Below are 16,042 nucleotides of genomic sequence, written 5' to 3' on the forward strand. Positions count from 1 at the left end.
CTCATTCCCTGGTTGTCCTGTATGTGCCGTGTGATCGCACTCAAGATGATCTGCTCCATAACCTTCCTCGGCACACTTTGATATGTTATGGCGATCTGTTTTCTGAACTTCGCAATGTTAACCAATAAAAATGGACTGGTTAACCATACAGACTGCAACTGATTTAGAGTTGGCCCTAAAACTAGGATGCAAGTAGTAAAAGCTTAAAAAAAAATCATTACCCAGTAAATGGTTTATATCTTCTACAGAGCTGAATGAAACATGGAAAAATCTATTACATTCTGTTTGCTGACTGATGGTCAAGCATGACAAATTTGCCTTGAACATTAATATGGCCAGCTCTAGTGAGAAGTTTAGTTTGGATTCTAGGCAATTTGATGACACTAAGAGATTGTTTATATTTAGGTAATTGCACTACTTTTCAGATAAAAATAAAAATTTATTAGATTTTGTAGTGATTTTTCCTTCCTCTTATGTTTTCCCATTTTATTCAGTTGAAAACAAGTGCCATATCTCTTTTGAGAAAGACTGAATGACATCCCACTCATAAAATCATTTTAGACAGAACATTTATTAAATCAATGAACAGCTAAGAGGTTCTGACTTCTCCCATTCCCAACATTTGTTGAAGAGAAGGCATGTCAAAGACATACTTTAGAATAGTCTGATGCACAGGGACAAGAGGGGAATCATCTGTCACTTCATAATTCCCTCTGTTGTCCTTAGTGGGAACCTGTAGAGGGATTTCATGGCAGACCTCAGTGCTGTCACATGTCGTGATTCACCATCTTAGATTTTTGGTTTTTTTGTATCAGGGATCAGACTCTACTGCCGAAGATGCAAACTTAATGCTTAATACCTGGTTTTGCACTTCAATATTAGTTCCTGGATATGAGCTTGGGGTTGGTTTGGTTTTTTGTGATTGTATATTTCTACTCCCTTAAAAATTACACACTCTCACCTTTCCTGTTGTAAGTTATTGTCTTTCATCCAAATGTGACATTTATAGCAAGGTGCTTGAAACAAACTAAAAATACAATGTCCTTCTAAATTTCAAATATTTCATGTTTTGAACTGGATTAGAGGTACACTATTCAACTTGTATGTTACAGCATCATCTAGCCTCTATTCAGAGGCTACTACTAGGTCAGGAGATATGGAGATGTAGCTCTAAAAAGAGCAAGCTGCAGCTGACAAGGAGTGAACGATTACTTAGAGAACAAATAGATTACTTTTTTCCTATTTCAAGAATATCGTTCAGAGGGCAGTTGAAACACACCTGATGATGTCTTTGTACATTGCTTTCACTAGAAAAAAAAAAAATTTAACTGTCATGCAAGTATAAGTCCTTGGCATCTCTTAAATGTCTGAGAGTCTCTGAAGAAGACTGTGCTCAAAATTAATGGAATGTGGAAAGTCTACGACTAGACTGAGTCAGGCTGGACTCTCCAGTCAAATCAATATTCCTAGGAGCAGCTGTCATCTTCTAACAGAAGCCTACTGAAAAATCACATTGGACGCTTGACTCTTTGCAGCTGCATATAGCCATATAATTTGATTCACAGGATTCGGTTCAAATCAGCAGCATTCACATTAGCAAAGAAGTGTCCCTGTAGAAAGTTCATTACTGGACAAAAGCCAAGTTTACTCTATCTGTTCTGAAGAATGTTCTTTGATTCTGTGGCTGAACTTTTGTGAGTGCTGCTGTCCTGCAAAAAACTAAGGTAGCTGTAGTTTACGGTAAATTACTGGCTGATTTTCCTCAAACATGAAAGGCTTAAATTTAAAAAGGGATTAATAAGTGTTATTTTAACAAGACAACTGGAAAAAAAGAGATCAGTTTTGCAATGTTGCCTAATATCTCTCAGATATTGGAATTTCCTGATTCATCACCCCTTCATATTTTTTTATGGATAGTTGATATAAAAGAGTAATTAGTTTTATATCCTGGTATAGCACAGATTTGTATGCATGCACAGGTATTTTAATATTCAGAAATACAAAACATTTGGGTTTTTTTTTAAATGAACTCTCCATATCTCAAAGAATAAAACTGGTAATTTCCAATTTTTTATTAATGCTAGTGTTGCCAGAATGATTTTTGCTTTTATATTTCCTTCATATATATATATATATATATATTCATAGCTCTGTAGACTATTGTTGTACAGTTATATAGTTCCTAGCTCGCTCCAGTACTTTTCCCTACCCTGATAGGCAGAAAGACAAAAGACATTCCAGAGGCTCCAAAACCCAGGGGTCCAAGGACCCTATCCTGTCTTAGTTCTTCCTGGGAGCCAAGGTTGAAACCAGCTCTTTGAGACACATTTTCATAAACAAAGTTTAGTTCCTATCTAAAGGGGGGCTACAGAAGAGGTGGAACCAAAAGGGGGGAGTTACTTCATCACTTGTGCTTCTAATTTGGGATTCTTGTCAATTATGCTAATCTGCCAAGCTTATAAAACTATATTCACCCCATGGGGGTAGGGCATTTTTCCATATCTGCCCCTGGAGCCCTCCAGTAAAGACCAGCCTTCATATTGCCTCCTATACTAATATTGTCTCGAAAGCGTGTTGTTTTATTTCTAGGTCTTCAAGGCATCACTAGCAATAAACCTAAAGGTAGAAAAAAAATCATGAGAAGTGGTTGTGGTCTAAAAAGGCAATTTCAAGAAAATGTTGCAGAAAAATGCTCAAAGTGTCTGTCCCTTAAATGAACTGATGATAATTTAAATTCTGACATTGCCACGTAGGATTAGAAACTTTAGTTATTAAAAAGGGTTGTGCTGTTATTAGAAAAAAAATATTCTAATCATTGTCACTCAGTTATAAAGGAGTTCTGGAGTCTATTAATCATAATGAGAGACAACCTTATTTTTTATATTTCCTATTGGTTTCAATCAAAACTCAGGCACAAATGATTCACAGTGTTATTAATGGGGGAAAAAACCAAACAAACCCAAAGATCTTTCTGGATTCTCCCTAGTTGGCAGTTACAAATTCAAAGTTAAATAAAAATGCTTTATTTGACACAATAATTCACGCATTTAGGAAGTCTACTGTTTGCATTATACAAGGAGTTAGATCCAATGTTTGGGTTGTCTATGTTAGTAGCATACACCATAAAACCTCCTGTAACAATACCATGATCATTTAGTGGTCTTTGGTACCTTTAACACCAACAGTCAGGAACAGCATTTATTGGACTCCCGAGTCCCGGCTGCTAGCCTAGTGAACCTTGCCTTAGGTCAAAAGACGCTTTGATATCAAACAATGATGATAGTCCATTCTTTCAGAGGTTCAGCTGTGTGCAGTATACAGAAACAAGATGCTACGGCAGTGCTTCATTTCTGGAATGTTGAGGAGCGGTATTAATACCTTGCAAAGCTCTACTGACCAAAACACAAATCACAGATAGTGATTTTCAACATCTGGTAACATTAGACTTCTAAGTAAATAGCAAGACACACCTTATTGACCCCAGTTCAACAAACCAACCTTCAGATCCCAACTGAAACTCACCGAGTTATCTGGCTTTTAAAGTAATTTCCCTTCCCCAGTTTCCTCCCACCCCTACAAAAATGTGCAATCCCTGCCCCCACCATATGTACTGGAAAACACTAAATAACTTGTACAGAGGTCACGAGTTACAGTAATTTTTAAGCAGTGTCCTGAAAAAACATTCATATCCTGTAATTTATTGGTATTTTCTAAGTTTAGGAGATTGTATTATAGCTTCCCAGCTGAAACCTAGCCCTAGGAAACCATTGATATAAACAAGACAAAGGAACTGAAGGTGCTGAAACTCAGCTCTTGTACTAATCAGTGGTGTAGCTCCAGAAATAGTTTTTCCCTATGTAGTTGATACATATCATATGCATTTCTGATAGTAATTTGATCCTTATGGCTGTTATTTTACACAACGACACATGTTTAAGTCACAAACACTCTTACAGATCACAATTAAAGCTTTTTAAAGCATTTAAACAAAATTTTTAAAGTTTCTTTTTCACAAGGAAGAACAATAGAAAAAATTTGTTTTCCACATAGTTATCTTAAAACAAAGTCCATAAGGACATATTCAGCACCAAACGTTAATTTAAAAAAGAAACACAACCAAAAAAAAACAAACAAAAACCCCAACCAAAACCCAGTCATAGAATAGAATCTATAAAGCAAACATTTAATATTGCACTTTGTTTCTCTAATGCTTGGATTTTACTTTTTCTTAATTCAGATCAAGATTCTATATCAGATATTGGGCTACAACTATGAACCTATAATGCCTCTGAACAACTAATAAAGTTTAAGTGGGAAATCTTTATTTGATAAGGTTTTAGAATTTTTCACTCTGATCACAGCCTGTGATGCAACATCAAATATGACAACATTGGTCAATTTTGCTTCATATATAGTTTTTCCAATATACTGGGATAAGTGCTTCAATGCTATGTATATCAACAATTGTTCCCTAGTCTGATAACAAAAAAAAAAAAAAAAAAAAAAAAAAGTAAAATCATCAAATGCCCTTTTATGCCAACAATTTTAACTTGTATAATTTTGTCTGGTTGGAAAGGATTGAAGGAAAGGACAGTCACAAAAATGGCAGCATAAGACATCACCCAATTTCCAATTCTTTCTTATCAAAGCCCAAACATCTGAACTGAATCACTTAAGACATGACTCTCATTTAATCACCCTGTCATCATTTTTGGAACATAAAATATCTTTCATGTTCTCATAAAGGCCACTTATGGAAAAGTCTATTTTATTATATTTATGAAGCCTTAAAAATAAGGCATAACTCTAAGAATGAGCACAATAGAGGAACACCAGCTTTCCCTCCCCTCCCTTCTGAGCCGTTTCATTGTACAAAGATTCACATGATGAATTAGTTTTTAAATAGTCAACATCAGACATGTCTCAGACCATAGTTTTGTTGCTGGTTTTTGGGTTTGGGTGGGGTTTTTTGTTGTTGTTGGTTGGTTGGTTTTATTTTTTTTTACATGATTTCTGAAAAGAAAATTTACACTTACAAATCTCTAGCATAAAAACACTGATCATATCTAATAGCTCCATCATTCATTTCTTCTTTAGAATACGTTCAAGGAGTCAGTGCTTTTTCTATATAATTTCTCGCATTCTAGATGAATGTATGGTTAAAGTTGTTGGATTTTTTGTTTGTTTCATAAAATCATAGAATATCTTGAGTTGGAAGGGACCCACAAGGATCATCAAAGTCCAACTCCTGGCCCTGCACAGGACAGTCCCAAGAATCACACCCTGTGCCTGAGAGCATCATCCAAACACTTCTTGAGATCTGTCAGGCTTAGTGCTGTGACCACTTCCCTGGGGAGCCCGTTCCAGTGCCCAACCACCCTCTGCGTGAAGAACCTTTTCCTAATATCCAACCTAAACCTCCCCTGATACAACTTCAGGCCCTTCCCTTGGGTCCTGTGGCTGGTCACCAGAGAGAAGAGATCGGCATCAGTGCCTGCCCCTCCACTTGCCCTCATGAGGAAGCTGTAGACTGTAATGAGGTCTCCCTTCAGTCTCCTCCAGGCTGAACAAACCAAGTGACCTCAGCCACTCCTCATACAGCTTCTCCTCTAGACCTTTCACTATCTTTGCAGCCCTCCTTTGTAAGCTCTCTAATAGATTTATATCCTTCTTATATTGGTGGCACCCAAAACTGCACCCAGGACTCGAGGTGAGGCCGCACCAGTGCGGAGCAGAGTGGGACAAGCACCTCCCTTGACTGGTTGGCGATGCTGTGCTTGATGCATCCCAGGACACGGTTGGCCCTCCTGGCTGCCAGGGCACTTCTGACTCATATTTAACTTGGCATCGACCAGGACCCCCAGTTCCCTTTCTGCAGCATTGATCTCCAGCTTCTTGTTCCCCAGTCTGTCCATACATCCAGGGTTGCCCCATCCCAGGTGCAGAATCTGGCACTTGCCTTTGTTGAACTTCATACGGTTGGTGATTGCCCAGCCCTCTCATTTTTCAAGGTCTCTCTGTAGGGCCTCTCTGCCTTTGAGGGAGTCAACAGCTCTTCCCATTTTATTATCGTCAGCAAACTTAGTATACCTTCGAGTCCTGCATCCAAGTCGTTTATGAAGATGTTGAAGAGAACTGGCCCTAAAATGGAAATTTTTTGTTATAAATTGTTTGTTTTAAAGCTCTCGGGACTTGCCCAGGAGCGATCAGAGCAATTCTCAGCAAACTAATTTGAGTATGGCTGATAACACTGATACTCTGGCCCAGTTTTATAATAGTTTTACTCTACCGACCTCCAAACCAAGATGATAAGGCCAATGGAGCAATATTTGGGTCCCTTAAACAAGCTTCAGGTGAACAGAACCTGGTTCTCATGGATGACTTCAACTACCCAGACATTTGTTGGAAGAACAGTACAGCAGCTCATATATCAGCCATCAAGTTCCTGGAATACGTAGAGGACTGCTTCCTCATACAAATGTTAGATGCACCAAGCAGAAATGCTGCTGCTGGACTTGCTTCTCACAAACCAAGCAAACCTGCTTTGTAATATCTTTTAGTGATAACCTTCGCTGCAGTGATCACAATATTGTGGAATTGGAGAGCCAGCTGAGCATGCTAAAGGTTAGTATTAAGACAAAGGTTTTAGATTTTAGAAGAGCAAACTTCAGCTTGCTCAGAGCTCAGTTGGGAGGGATTCCATGGGAAGCTTCCACAGAGGATAAAGGTGCTAGTGAGGGCTGGGAGTTTTTCCAAGAACACTTTCCTGGAGGCACAAAAGCAATTCGTTGCCTTTAAAAGTAAAAGAAATAGGCAGAGCAAGAGACCCCCCCCTGGCTTAACTGCAAGCCTCTGAGTCTGCTCAAAACCAAAAGAAGCATACCAGAGATGGAAAAGCAGACCTACTGAATACTACAAAGGCACTGCCAGGGCATGCAGAGAAGCAGTTAGAAAAGCAAAAGTTCAGCCCAAATTGAAATTGTTCAGAGATGTCAAAAACCCAAAGAAAGGGTTCTTTGTGTATGTAAACAGTAAGAAACAGAAGGAAAATATGGACCTGATGTTAAACAGGAGAGATTAATCAGTCACCAACAATGCTGAAAAGGCTAGAGGTTCTCAACACTTTCTTCTCCTCTGTGTTCTTCACCCAGCACTGCTGGGCCCCAGGCCTTGGAAACAAAAATACAGGTTGATGCAAACACAGACCTACTGTCAATGAAGAAAGAGTTGGCATGTGAGCTGTTACAGGAGCTTGACCCCAACAAATCTATGGACCCTAACACTATCCACCCAAGGGTGTTAAGATAGTTGGCTGACATCATTGCAAGGCTGTTCTCCATAACCTCTGAGAAGTCACAGAGATCGAGGGACTGCCCAGGAGATTGGAAGGCGGCTAATATCACCCCCATCTACAAGAAGGGATTAAAAGAGGATCACAGAGATTATAGGTCCATCAGTCTTATTCAGTCTCTGGGAAAGTTATTGAACAAATCTTCCTTGGGTCTATCAGAAGTCAAATGAAGCATGGGATTGGGAAAAGCCAGCATGGACTCACCAAGGGCAAATTATGCTTAACAAACCTGATCACCTTCTATGACTAAGTAACTAGCTTGGTTATGTGGGGTAAGCAGTGGACACTGTCTACATGGATTTCTCCAAGGCTTTCGATGCTGTTTCCCACAGCCTCCTCCTACAGAGACTAATGTGTTATGGTCTAGACAAGTGGTCTGTGCAGGGGGGGGGGAACTGGCTGACAGGCCACACCTAGAAGGTGGTGGTAAATAGCTCCTTTTCAAACTGGAAATCTGTGCAAGTGGGGTCCCCCAGGGATCAATATTGGGCCCAATGCTGTTTATTATCTTCATAAGTAATCTGGATGATGGAATCAAGTGTACCCCGATGAAGTGTGCCAAGATACCAAGCTGAGTGGGGAAGCGGACACTTTGGAAGAAAGATCCACCCTGAAGGAAGACCTGGATAGGCTGGAAGAGTGGGCTAACAAGAACCTTATGAAGTTCAACAAAAACAAACATCTTGCACCTGGAAAACATCATCCAGGAATGCAGCATAGGCTGGGATCTATCCCTCTGGGGAGATGTTCTGTGGAAAGGGCCCCAGGGATCCTGGTGGACAAGAAGCTGAATATGAGCGAACAGTGAGCTGCTGTGGCAGAGAGCCAACAGGGTACTGGGTTGCATCAACAAGGGCACCACCAGCAGAGATAAAAAAGCCATTCTCCCACTCTACTCAGTGCCTTGTCAGGCCAGACTTGGAATACTGTGATCACTTTTGGTCCCTGATATACAAAAGAAGATGTGGGCAGGCTGGAGAGGGTCCAGAGAAGGGCCACAAAGATGATTCAAGGTCTGGGAAGGTGCCATGTGAAGAAAGGCTGAGAGAACTGAGTTTGTTCAGCCTTGAGAAAAGAAGGCTAAGGGGAGACCTTATCACCATGTTCCAGTATTTAAAGGGTGGCTAAAAAGAAAACGGAGCCTTCTTTTTTACAGGGAATCACATGGAAAAGACAAGGGGTAATAGGTACAAGTTACTCCTCAGGAGATTCCAATTGGACACAAGAGAACAATTTTTCACAATGAGAACAATCAGCCATTGGAATAATCTCCCCAGGGAAGTGGCAGATTCCCCAACACTGGACACTTTTTAGGTGTACTAGGTCATCTTGTCTAGACCATGCTTTTGCCAAGAAAGGTTGGACCAGATAATCCTTGAGCTCCCTTCCAATCTGGTGTTCTATGATTCTGTGACAGAGTATCATAAACCCTGAAGATAATACCAAATGGGCAAACCGAGCTGCTGCTTAGTTGCCATAGTTCAATTTTTTCTTGCAATCTGAAATACACTTTCTACTGGAGACTCATTTTATATATAAATTTCTGATGATTAGGTAACTACATATTATTTAAATAAAACCAAACACAAACCAACCAACAAACCTTCTCCTTTCCCATCCCTAATAGTTAAGATAACGCTGCCCGTGAACCCTGGACAGCATATGATTGTCCCCTTTTCACACTTTGCTAGTGTCTGCTGGTGCTGCTTTCACTTTGTAAGAAAATCCCCCTCAAAGAACAAAACCAAAACACAAATATAAATAACAGTGCGACATAACAAAACAAATAGCATTCTAACAGTTTGGCAAGTGATGATTTCATCTGAGATTAAATGATCTTCAGGCAGTTTGTAACAAAACACTGCTTTGCAATAAAAGCAGAAAGGCAACGAATTCTTTTAAGAAATCAAGAAGATATACAATCTTGATCACGTCTCATTAGTTTCTTTCTGTTATCTATTCCCCCACCTATCTGTTGCTTGTCTACTACAATTGGCTGCAAAACATACAGCAAGGATTGACTTTGAAGGCATGTAATGTTTGTAAATAAATCCACAATGGGATCAAAGTCGAAGAGGTGATACAGGATCAGCCTACTGGGACAATTCTGAGCATGTGCATATGAAGGTAAAGTCCAGGCTGCATCAAATTAAAAGAAAAGGAAAAGCCAGGGCATTTGTCAGCCTTCATCTCTTCTTTTTTCTTTTTTTTTTTTTTTTTTTTTGGGCAAAGCTGTCTTTTGTTCCTTGTTGTGCAGATCACAAGCAATTGGGGGGGGATGGTGGTAACAACAGTCCATCACAAATGAGAATAAGTTGTAGCGACACTTAACTGCATAACATAAGTAATAAGCATGTGCAAATTTTCATAGAATCATAGAAATAAACCATTCCTCTCTTACAATATAGTTTGAGTGTTTTGAAACACCTGACTGCATGCTAATAAGGCTGCTCCTAGTATGTGCCACACAGGTTTTCAAGCATGTGGAGCAGTCCTACGATGTGCTGTAGGTGTCAAAGCATGATCACAGGTTCTTTTCATTTATTCACCATACAGGCAAGAGCAATACCATTTCCTTTAAAAGCAAGTCTCCACTATGACACCTTGATCTTCAACACAGAAGGTGTGATTCAAAACCCAAGTCAAGTCAGCTTTTTATGGATTCCTTCAACGAGAGGGGCAAGACGGTATCTCATCTGTGGGCTGATCTGGGTTTGGATCAATCTAACCAAAAGAAAAAGAAAAAAAAACCCAAAACAACAAAAAACCAACCAAACTATTGACCAAATAACCCCCTCCCCTTCCAAAAAAAAAAAAAAAAAGAAACCAAAACCAAAATAAAATGTTGTGGCCTGGACAGCTGTTAATATGGTCAAAGGTAAAGAGGCAGGAAGGGCCTTTGTATGGGTTCACAGAGATGTTTATTTCAGTCACACGCATGGATAGTGTAGGGTCAGAGGCAAAGGCGAGCCTCGTGGTGAGGGCCTAGGTTCAAATATATGGGTGGTAGGGGCAGGGAGAGCATCAGAGACCAATTATCAGAGGACATGGGGGCAAGTACAAAGGTGGAGTTAGGGTATGGGAGCCAATGGGGAAATAGAGTGGGAGTGACTGAAAGACTGAGGGACAGGGAGGGGGCACGGGGCCGACTGAGGGGACAAAACAGGTGTACATTGGCATTACAGAACAGGGTTTGTTGTGAGAGAAGCCTCTTCTGTCTCCCTAACTAGGGAATGCCTCTCAGGGTCTCCACAATAAAAACCACAACAACCCAGTGCATTTCAGCATCAAATGCTCAGAATAAAAAACAAAATTCACAAGTTTAAGACAATTATATGTGGCATTTCCAGTCCAAGGGTTATTGAAATAATTGAAAAACTTCTAGTTAGACAAAACTTTGGATAAACAAAAATATTAGATCCAGTGGAAGACTTTAAACTCCAGGTTGATGGCAATTTAAGGAGAAGCATGAATAAATGCTATGAAAAAAAAATTTCTCCTTTACTCACACAGAAGTATTTTGAATTATCTGATATATACAAAAAAAATTACTTGACACATATCACTGGAAACATAATTTAAGAAATATTTAATTGAGAGAAGCAAAGTTTTTCTTGAAACGGCAGAAATTCATCAATAAAAAAATCATTCTACTTTTAAATTAAAGTAGTTAATCCTCAAATATCCTATGGAATGTTTCAAAACATTCATGTGTTCTAAACCTTACCTCTTCTTCCTCTCTACAGGAGAAATAAAGGGTACAAGCCTGCTAACTTAGGTCTCAAAATCTAGATGTAAGAATAGTTTAAGCGTACTTTGCATCTTTTAGACAACATTGAATCAGTTAGCTTCATATAGCCCTTTTTTTTTTGCATTTCAAGCCTGGAGGGGGGGTGAAATTGTGCTACATAATGCTATTTTCCTAAAGTGGATCAATTCAGACAAAATTTGGCCTGAGGACACTTTTTTCATTTGTCCTATATAACTTCTTTTTCTTGAAAAAGAAAATAAAAACAACATGAAAAGCTTTGAAAATTGCATCTCATTCGTGGTTATTCGGTGGCTGCATTTATAGTTCTGTGAAGGCCAAAAGTGTTGAAGAACTGTGAACTTCAGAAAACTTAAGTCATAAATTAATACCAATACATTGCTTTTCTACATGAAACTTCTAAAAGGCCTACATTCACAGAATTTAAACACACATGCAGGCAAAACAGTTTAGTGGTTGCTATAAAATGTTAGGAAGCAGCAGAGGTGAAAGAGTCGAAAACTTATTTTTAATACACAAATTTTTAAAATTTATGTTTCTAAATTGGCAAACAACACTTGGAAAATTTCCAGAAAGTATTAGACTAGGGAAGCGTGCTGCCAAGAAAAATTACCTCCCAGGTCGGCAGCTCCAGGAAATAGCATGATGGAGAAGCCAAGGCACCTCATGGAGCACCTTTTAAATTTAAGGTTGCAGAGTTCATGTAAAATTTAAAAAAAAAAAAAATTATAAAAAGGGTAACCCATGCTGTAAAACAGGCATGGAAAACTCTTGATGCAATTGATCTGCATCTTGCAAACAAACAAAAATCCTCCTCAAAACCAACTTATTCCATGTTCATAATTTTAATGGTTTCTTCCAATTTTAGGAAGGAGAAACAGGTTTCTAAACTTATTCCATCAGACAAAAAAAAAATCAGTCACAAACAATATATAAATCATCATAGTCTAACAGATATACCTACTTCTGAATATAGGGGAGGAGGCAGAAAACGAAACTCCTGGATGTATGCAAATAATGGTCCTTGCAGTGCTCTCTGAAAATCATCAAAAGCAGCTACAGGTGCAAGACCAGACTGTCTGTTTTCCCCTGTGACCACTTCTGCATAGCTAGGAGGTGCTGGAGGGAGAAGGTACATACAGTTCAAACAACAAGTTCTTATGCATGACAAAATATACAACATGATAAATATTAAACTTCAACCACTGAAAGATTCACCAGCAGATAAACAATGACTTAAAATTTGTTAAACAAAAAAGGGAAACTATTTTGTTTTATTCTGATATTAAACTTATGTTCAAAGACAGACTGACCACTGTTTCTTGTGGCTTAATTATCCCCTTAAAATTTAAATCAGACCAAAGATAATTTAATCTCTGCACAGGTAGAAATGACAGAACATTGCAGTCCTCTGTACTCCAGAAGTCTCCAGGTCTGGGATTTGTACTTAAAAGAAGCAAGATATTAGATATGCAAAAAGAGAAGGAAGGAAATACATAATTCTTTCTTTGGCCATGAGAGATCTCCCATAGAAAATATTATCTTTTCACAAAGCTTTGCCTACTAAGGCTGATGAGAAAGCTCAGAAACTGCTATTATGGGTTGCAATGCCTTATAACCAAGGATGCAATTGGGATACTGGACGTGGATGCAATGAAGTTATGCACAGATACAATGGTAGCCTGTGCTTTTATTTCTGCCACTTTCCATAGAAGCTAGATTTCACTGCCTGTCCTAGAGACAGAAAGGCAAGGAGGGAAAAAAATCTCTTGCTCTACGCAGAACAAGCAGGTGGCAAGAAAACATCCACAACAGATTTCCTGTGGGCTTTATTATAAAAGGATGTAATTTGACTCTGTTAACAAGACTGCAATGAATAAAGCAGACAAAAAAATCAAAAGACAGTAGCAAATTGATTGGGATTTGTATTATCAAGTTACCTTCTAGTCTTTCAGGCAGAGTCAGACCAAGCCAATTCATGTTCATACTACCCTGGCTGCTTATACTTGATGTTCTGCTACCAAATGGATGCAGAGGAATGGTACCAATGACCAGTGGTAAGTTAAGGAATAAATCCACAGCTCCTGGAATATCAACATATACCTGAAGAAAAATGAAATAAGTATATGATTAAAATGTGGAGTTTTATCAGCATTTCATAAGTATTAGTCAAAGTTATTGTGATGGTTACATCTGAGGGAGGGCAGACTCACAGAGGTTTTTTCTCTATGAGAACTTCCTCTGTGAGTTGATGGGACCAATTGAAGGCTGGTTTGGTTATTGACAGCCTGAGAAACCAATTGGAGAAAGTTAGTTCGCTCCGTGAAAGCACATTTTGAAGGAGGTAACCCGGAAAAAAAAGCTCTCATTTCCTGCTTCGTTCAAGGTACACTAACCTGGCCCGGGCCCTTTGCCCGGGCCAGGCCAAGGTGGGCTCGGGAGGCCGCTGGGCCCCATTTGCAACCGGGGGCCCCGATGGGCAGGAAGAGGCCCATTTCTAAAATCTTGGCTCGCCCTTCTCCCCCCTCCCCCGGAAACGCAGCTCGGCAGAGCCCTGCCGCCGCCTCAGAACAGCCGAAGGGTGGCTGAGCCCGCTCAACCGCCCACGCGGCCTGGGGGGAGGTAGCCGGGCCCTCTGTCTGGAAAGCTGGCATGTCCCGGCAGGGAGGAGGGGTGGCCATGGCCAGTGGGTGCCGCAGCTGAGCCCCAGGGAGGCTGACTGAGATCTCAGCTGTCCCCATCCCCGCCCTCCCAGCGCGGCCTGAGTCTCCCGAGATCCTGGCACAGCTCCAGCATGGCCTGGCTGCAAGCTTCGGCATTCCCCGTGTAAAATCTTAACTCTTTTAATGCTAAGATAAGACTTGCAGACCTTCAATCCTCTCCTGAGTGAGAGGGAAAAAGAATAGAGAGAAGACACCAAGGTCAGTGAAGCAGGAGTCAGGTTCCAGATGGAAGGAGAATGAGGAGATGCTGTGAATTTAGGCTGAAAATCCTTTTGTAACCTATAGGGATGGACTATACTACATTAAGAAATTCCTATAAACCGTGGAGAAAAACATGGGGGGTTGGAGTGTTCCATTTGATAGTTCATTGACCAAAAACACCTGTGTTGAGAATCCTTTGCCCCGAGGAGAAAAGGGGATCTCTGTTTCTGGAGATGAAGCATGAACAGAGAGAAAGAGAGATGAAGAGAACTTTTGTTTTGGAACAGTTCATTCTTAAAAGTAAATACCCCATGAGTTTAGCATGGCCCATAAGCACAGCTTTAGGAAAGCTGTGAAGATGGGAGGAGTTTCACGATTTGCAGATTTTCCTGGGTGGATGCAAATCGTGAAAGTGAAGCCACGAGAAAACTGGTTTTTTTCCCTTCTTGTGGAGAAGTCCCTATGGCCTGACAAGAGGAAACTTCTCTCTCTGAAGTGAACTGAAAAGGACTATTTAAGTTGGGAACTGACTGAAGTGGGGATTTTTTGTATGTTGTTTTGTTGTTAAGAATATTGGGAGAGGGGAGGAAGGAGTGGTCTGAAGATCTTATTCTGAATTTGTTTTTTTTTCTCTTTCTTTGTGTTGTTAATAAAGTTTTTCTTTCACACCCTTTTAAGTTTTAGGCCTGCCCTGCTTTTACTCCTAATTCTATCCCACAACAGAAAATTATATATTGAAATTAACAAACTTAAACTATAACAGTTATCTTTCTATGAAAGTTTTCATGAGGAGTTTGTTTCTAATAGCCCCTTTTAGGCCCCACGCCCCTATGGAGACATGAGCTCTTCAAGTTAAGAAGAGTCTTAACATGAGCCCTCACATGGAAATGCAGTCTAGTCATTAAATGCTTGCTTAGTTGACAGAGAGCTGCTTTAAGAACTTGCATGATTTAAACTAAATTTACTTACCAGACCTCCTGCCATGACACTAATACCAGAACATGTATTTCTTTCATAACTAATGATCACAAAATGCTGTGCTAGAAATTTGTATGGCATGTTGGAAGCTACTCGCTCTCGCAAGTGAAACAGATTAGCCAACATACCATCAGTGAATACTCCACACGGATTATACTACAGTCAAGGATCGAAGGGGAAACAGGTGGAATTTTCAACTGTTTGCCATTCCAGGTTTCTGTTTTGCCAGATGACAAGGATTCCCCACGGAGGTTGGCAACAAGCTGTCTGACTTCCTTCATTTTCCCTTTGGCATAGAATGCCTGCGTTTGGTAAATGGTTGCCTTTGGCACTACCATACGGGAAGAACAATTCTCAATCTCAGCAAAGATCTGAATTGATTCACCTGAAACAAAAAGAAAAAAAAAAAAAACAAACAAAAAACCTCAACAAAACACACCAGAATTTCAATTTCTCTTTACATTTACAAGGCAGCTTAAGCAAACTTTCACATTCTTTATACTGTTATAACGATGCTGCTATCACTGCTCTACCTGAAAAAAAATCCATCCACTGATGCTAATAGAAACAAGATCCCCATGAGCTCTTCTAAAAGGAAAAGGAAAACAACACATCAAAAAAAAACAAACAAAAAAAACCCAGTCTGTCCTGGTTTAGGACAAATTTGGGAGATAACTTCCAAAGCCCCACCCCCAGGAAGCAGACCTGAGCGGCCCCTCCCCCAGCTGGTTCGGGAAGAAATTTCCTCAGAGAAAAGTGGAAAAAACCTGTTTATTCAACAGGCACAGCACTGCCCAGCACAAACCCCCCCCCCCAATACCGAACAACAAAACTTCTGACTGCTCTGAAGAGGTGACAAATTCAGAAAGTCTCTCTCCTGTGGGTGATAGCTCGGCTCAGTCTGTTCTCAGTCCCTCTGGCGCTGGAAAATGCCGCTGCCCAGGCCAGACCCGGTGGGCCGCAGGTGCAAGCTCCTGGTGCTCCCCCGGGTCCCCAGTCCAGAGCAGGTTCAAATAATTC

The 16,042-nt window shown here is 40.2% G+C and overlaps 1 protein-coding gene across 1 annotated transcript; it reads right to left on the minus strand.

The window, feature by feature from the left end:
- Positions 1-552: 552 nt before the first annotated feature.
- On the minus strand, positions 553-15,787 carry LOC148220224 (arrestin domain-containing protein 3-like). Its single transcript, XM_088155495.1, has 5 exons — positions 15,556-15,787; positions 15,151-15,407; positions 13,061-13,223; positions 12,085-12,239; positions 553-10,075 (listed from the first exon to the last, which is right to left on the minus strand). Exons 1-5 carry the CDS (start codon positions 15,569-15,571, stop codon positions 10,019-10,021), a joined length of 648 nt encoding a protein of 215 aa, XP_088011621.1. The 5' UTR covers positions 15,572-15,787; the 3' UTR covers positions 553-10,018.
- Between the last annotated feature and the right edge of the window lie 255 nt (positions 15,788-16,042).

This window comes from Sturnus vulgaris, chromosome W (assembly GCF_052056855.1).
Source record: "Sturnus vulgaris isolate bStuVul1 chromosome W, bStuVul1.hap1, whole genome shotgun sequence".
NCBI classification, from domain to species: domain Eukaryota; kingdom Metazoa; phylum Chordata; class Aves; order Passeriformes; family Sturnidae; genus Sturnus; species Sturnus vulgaris.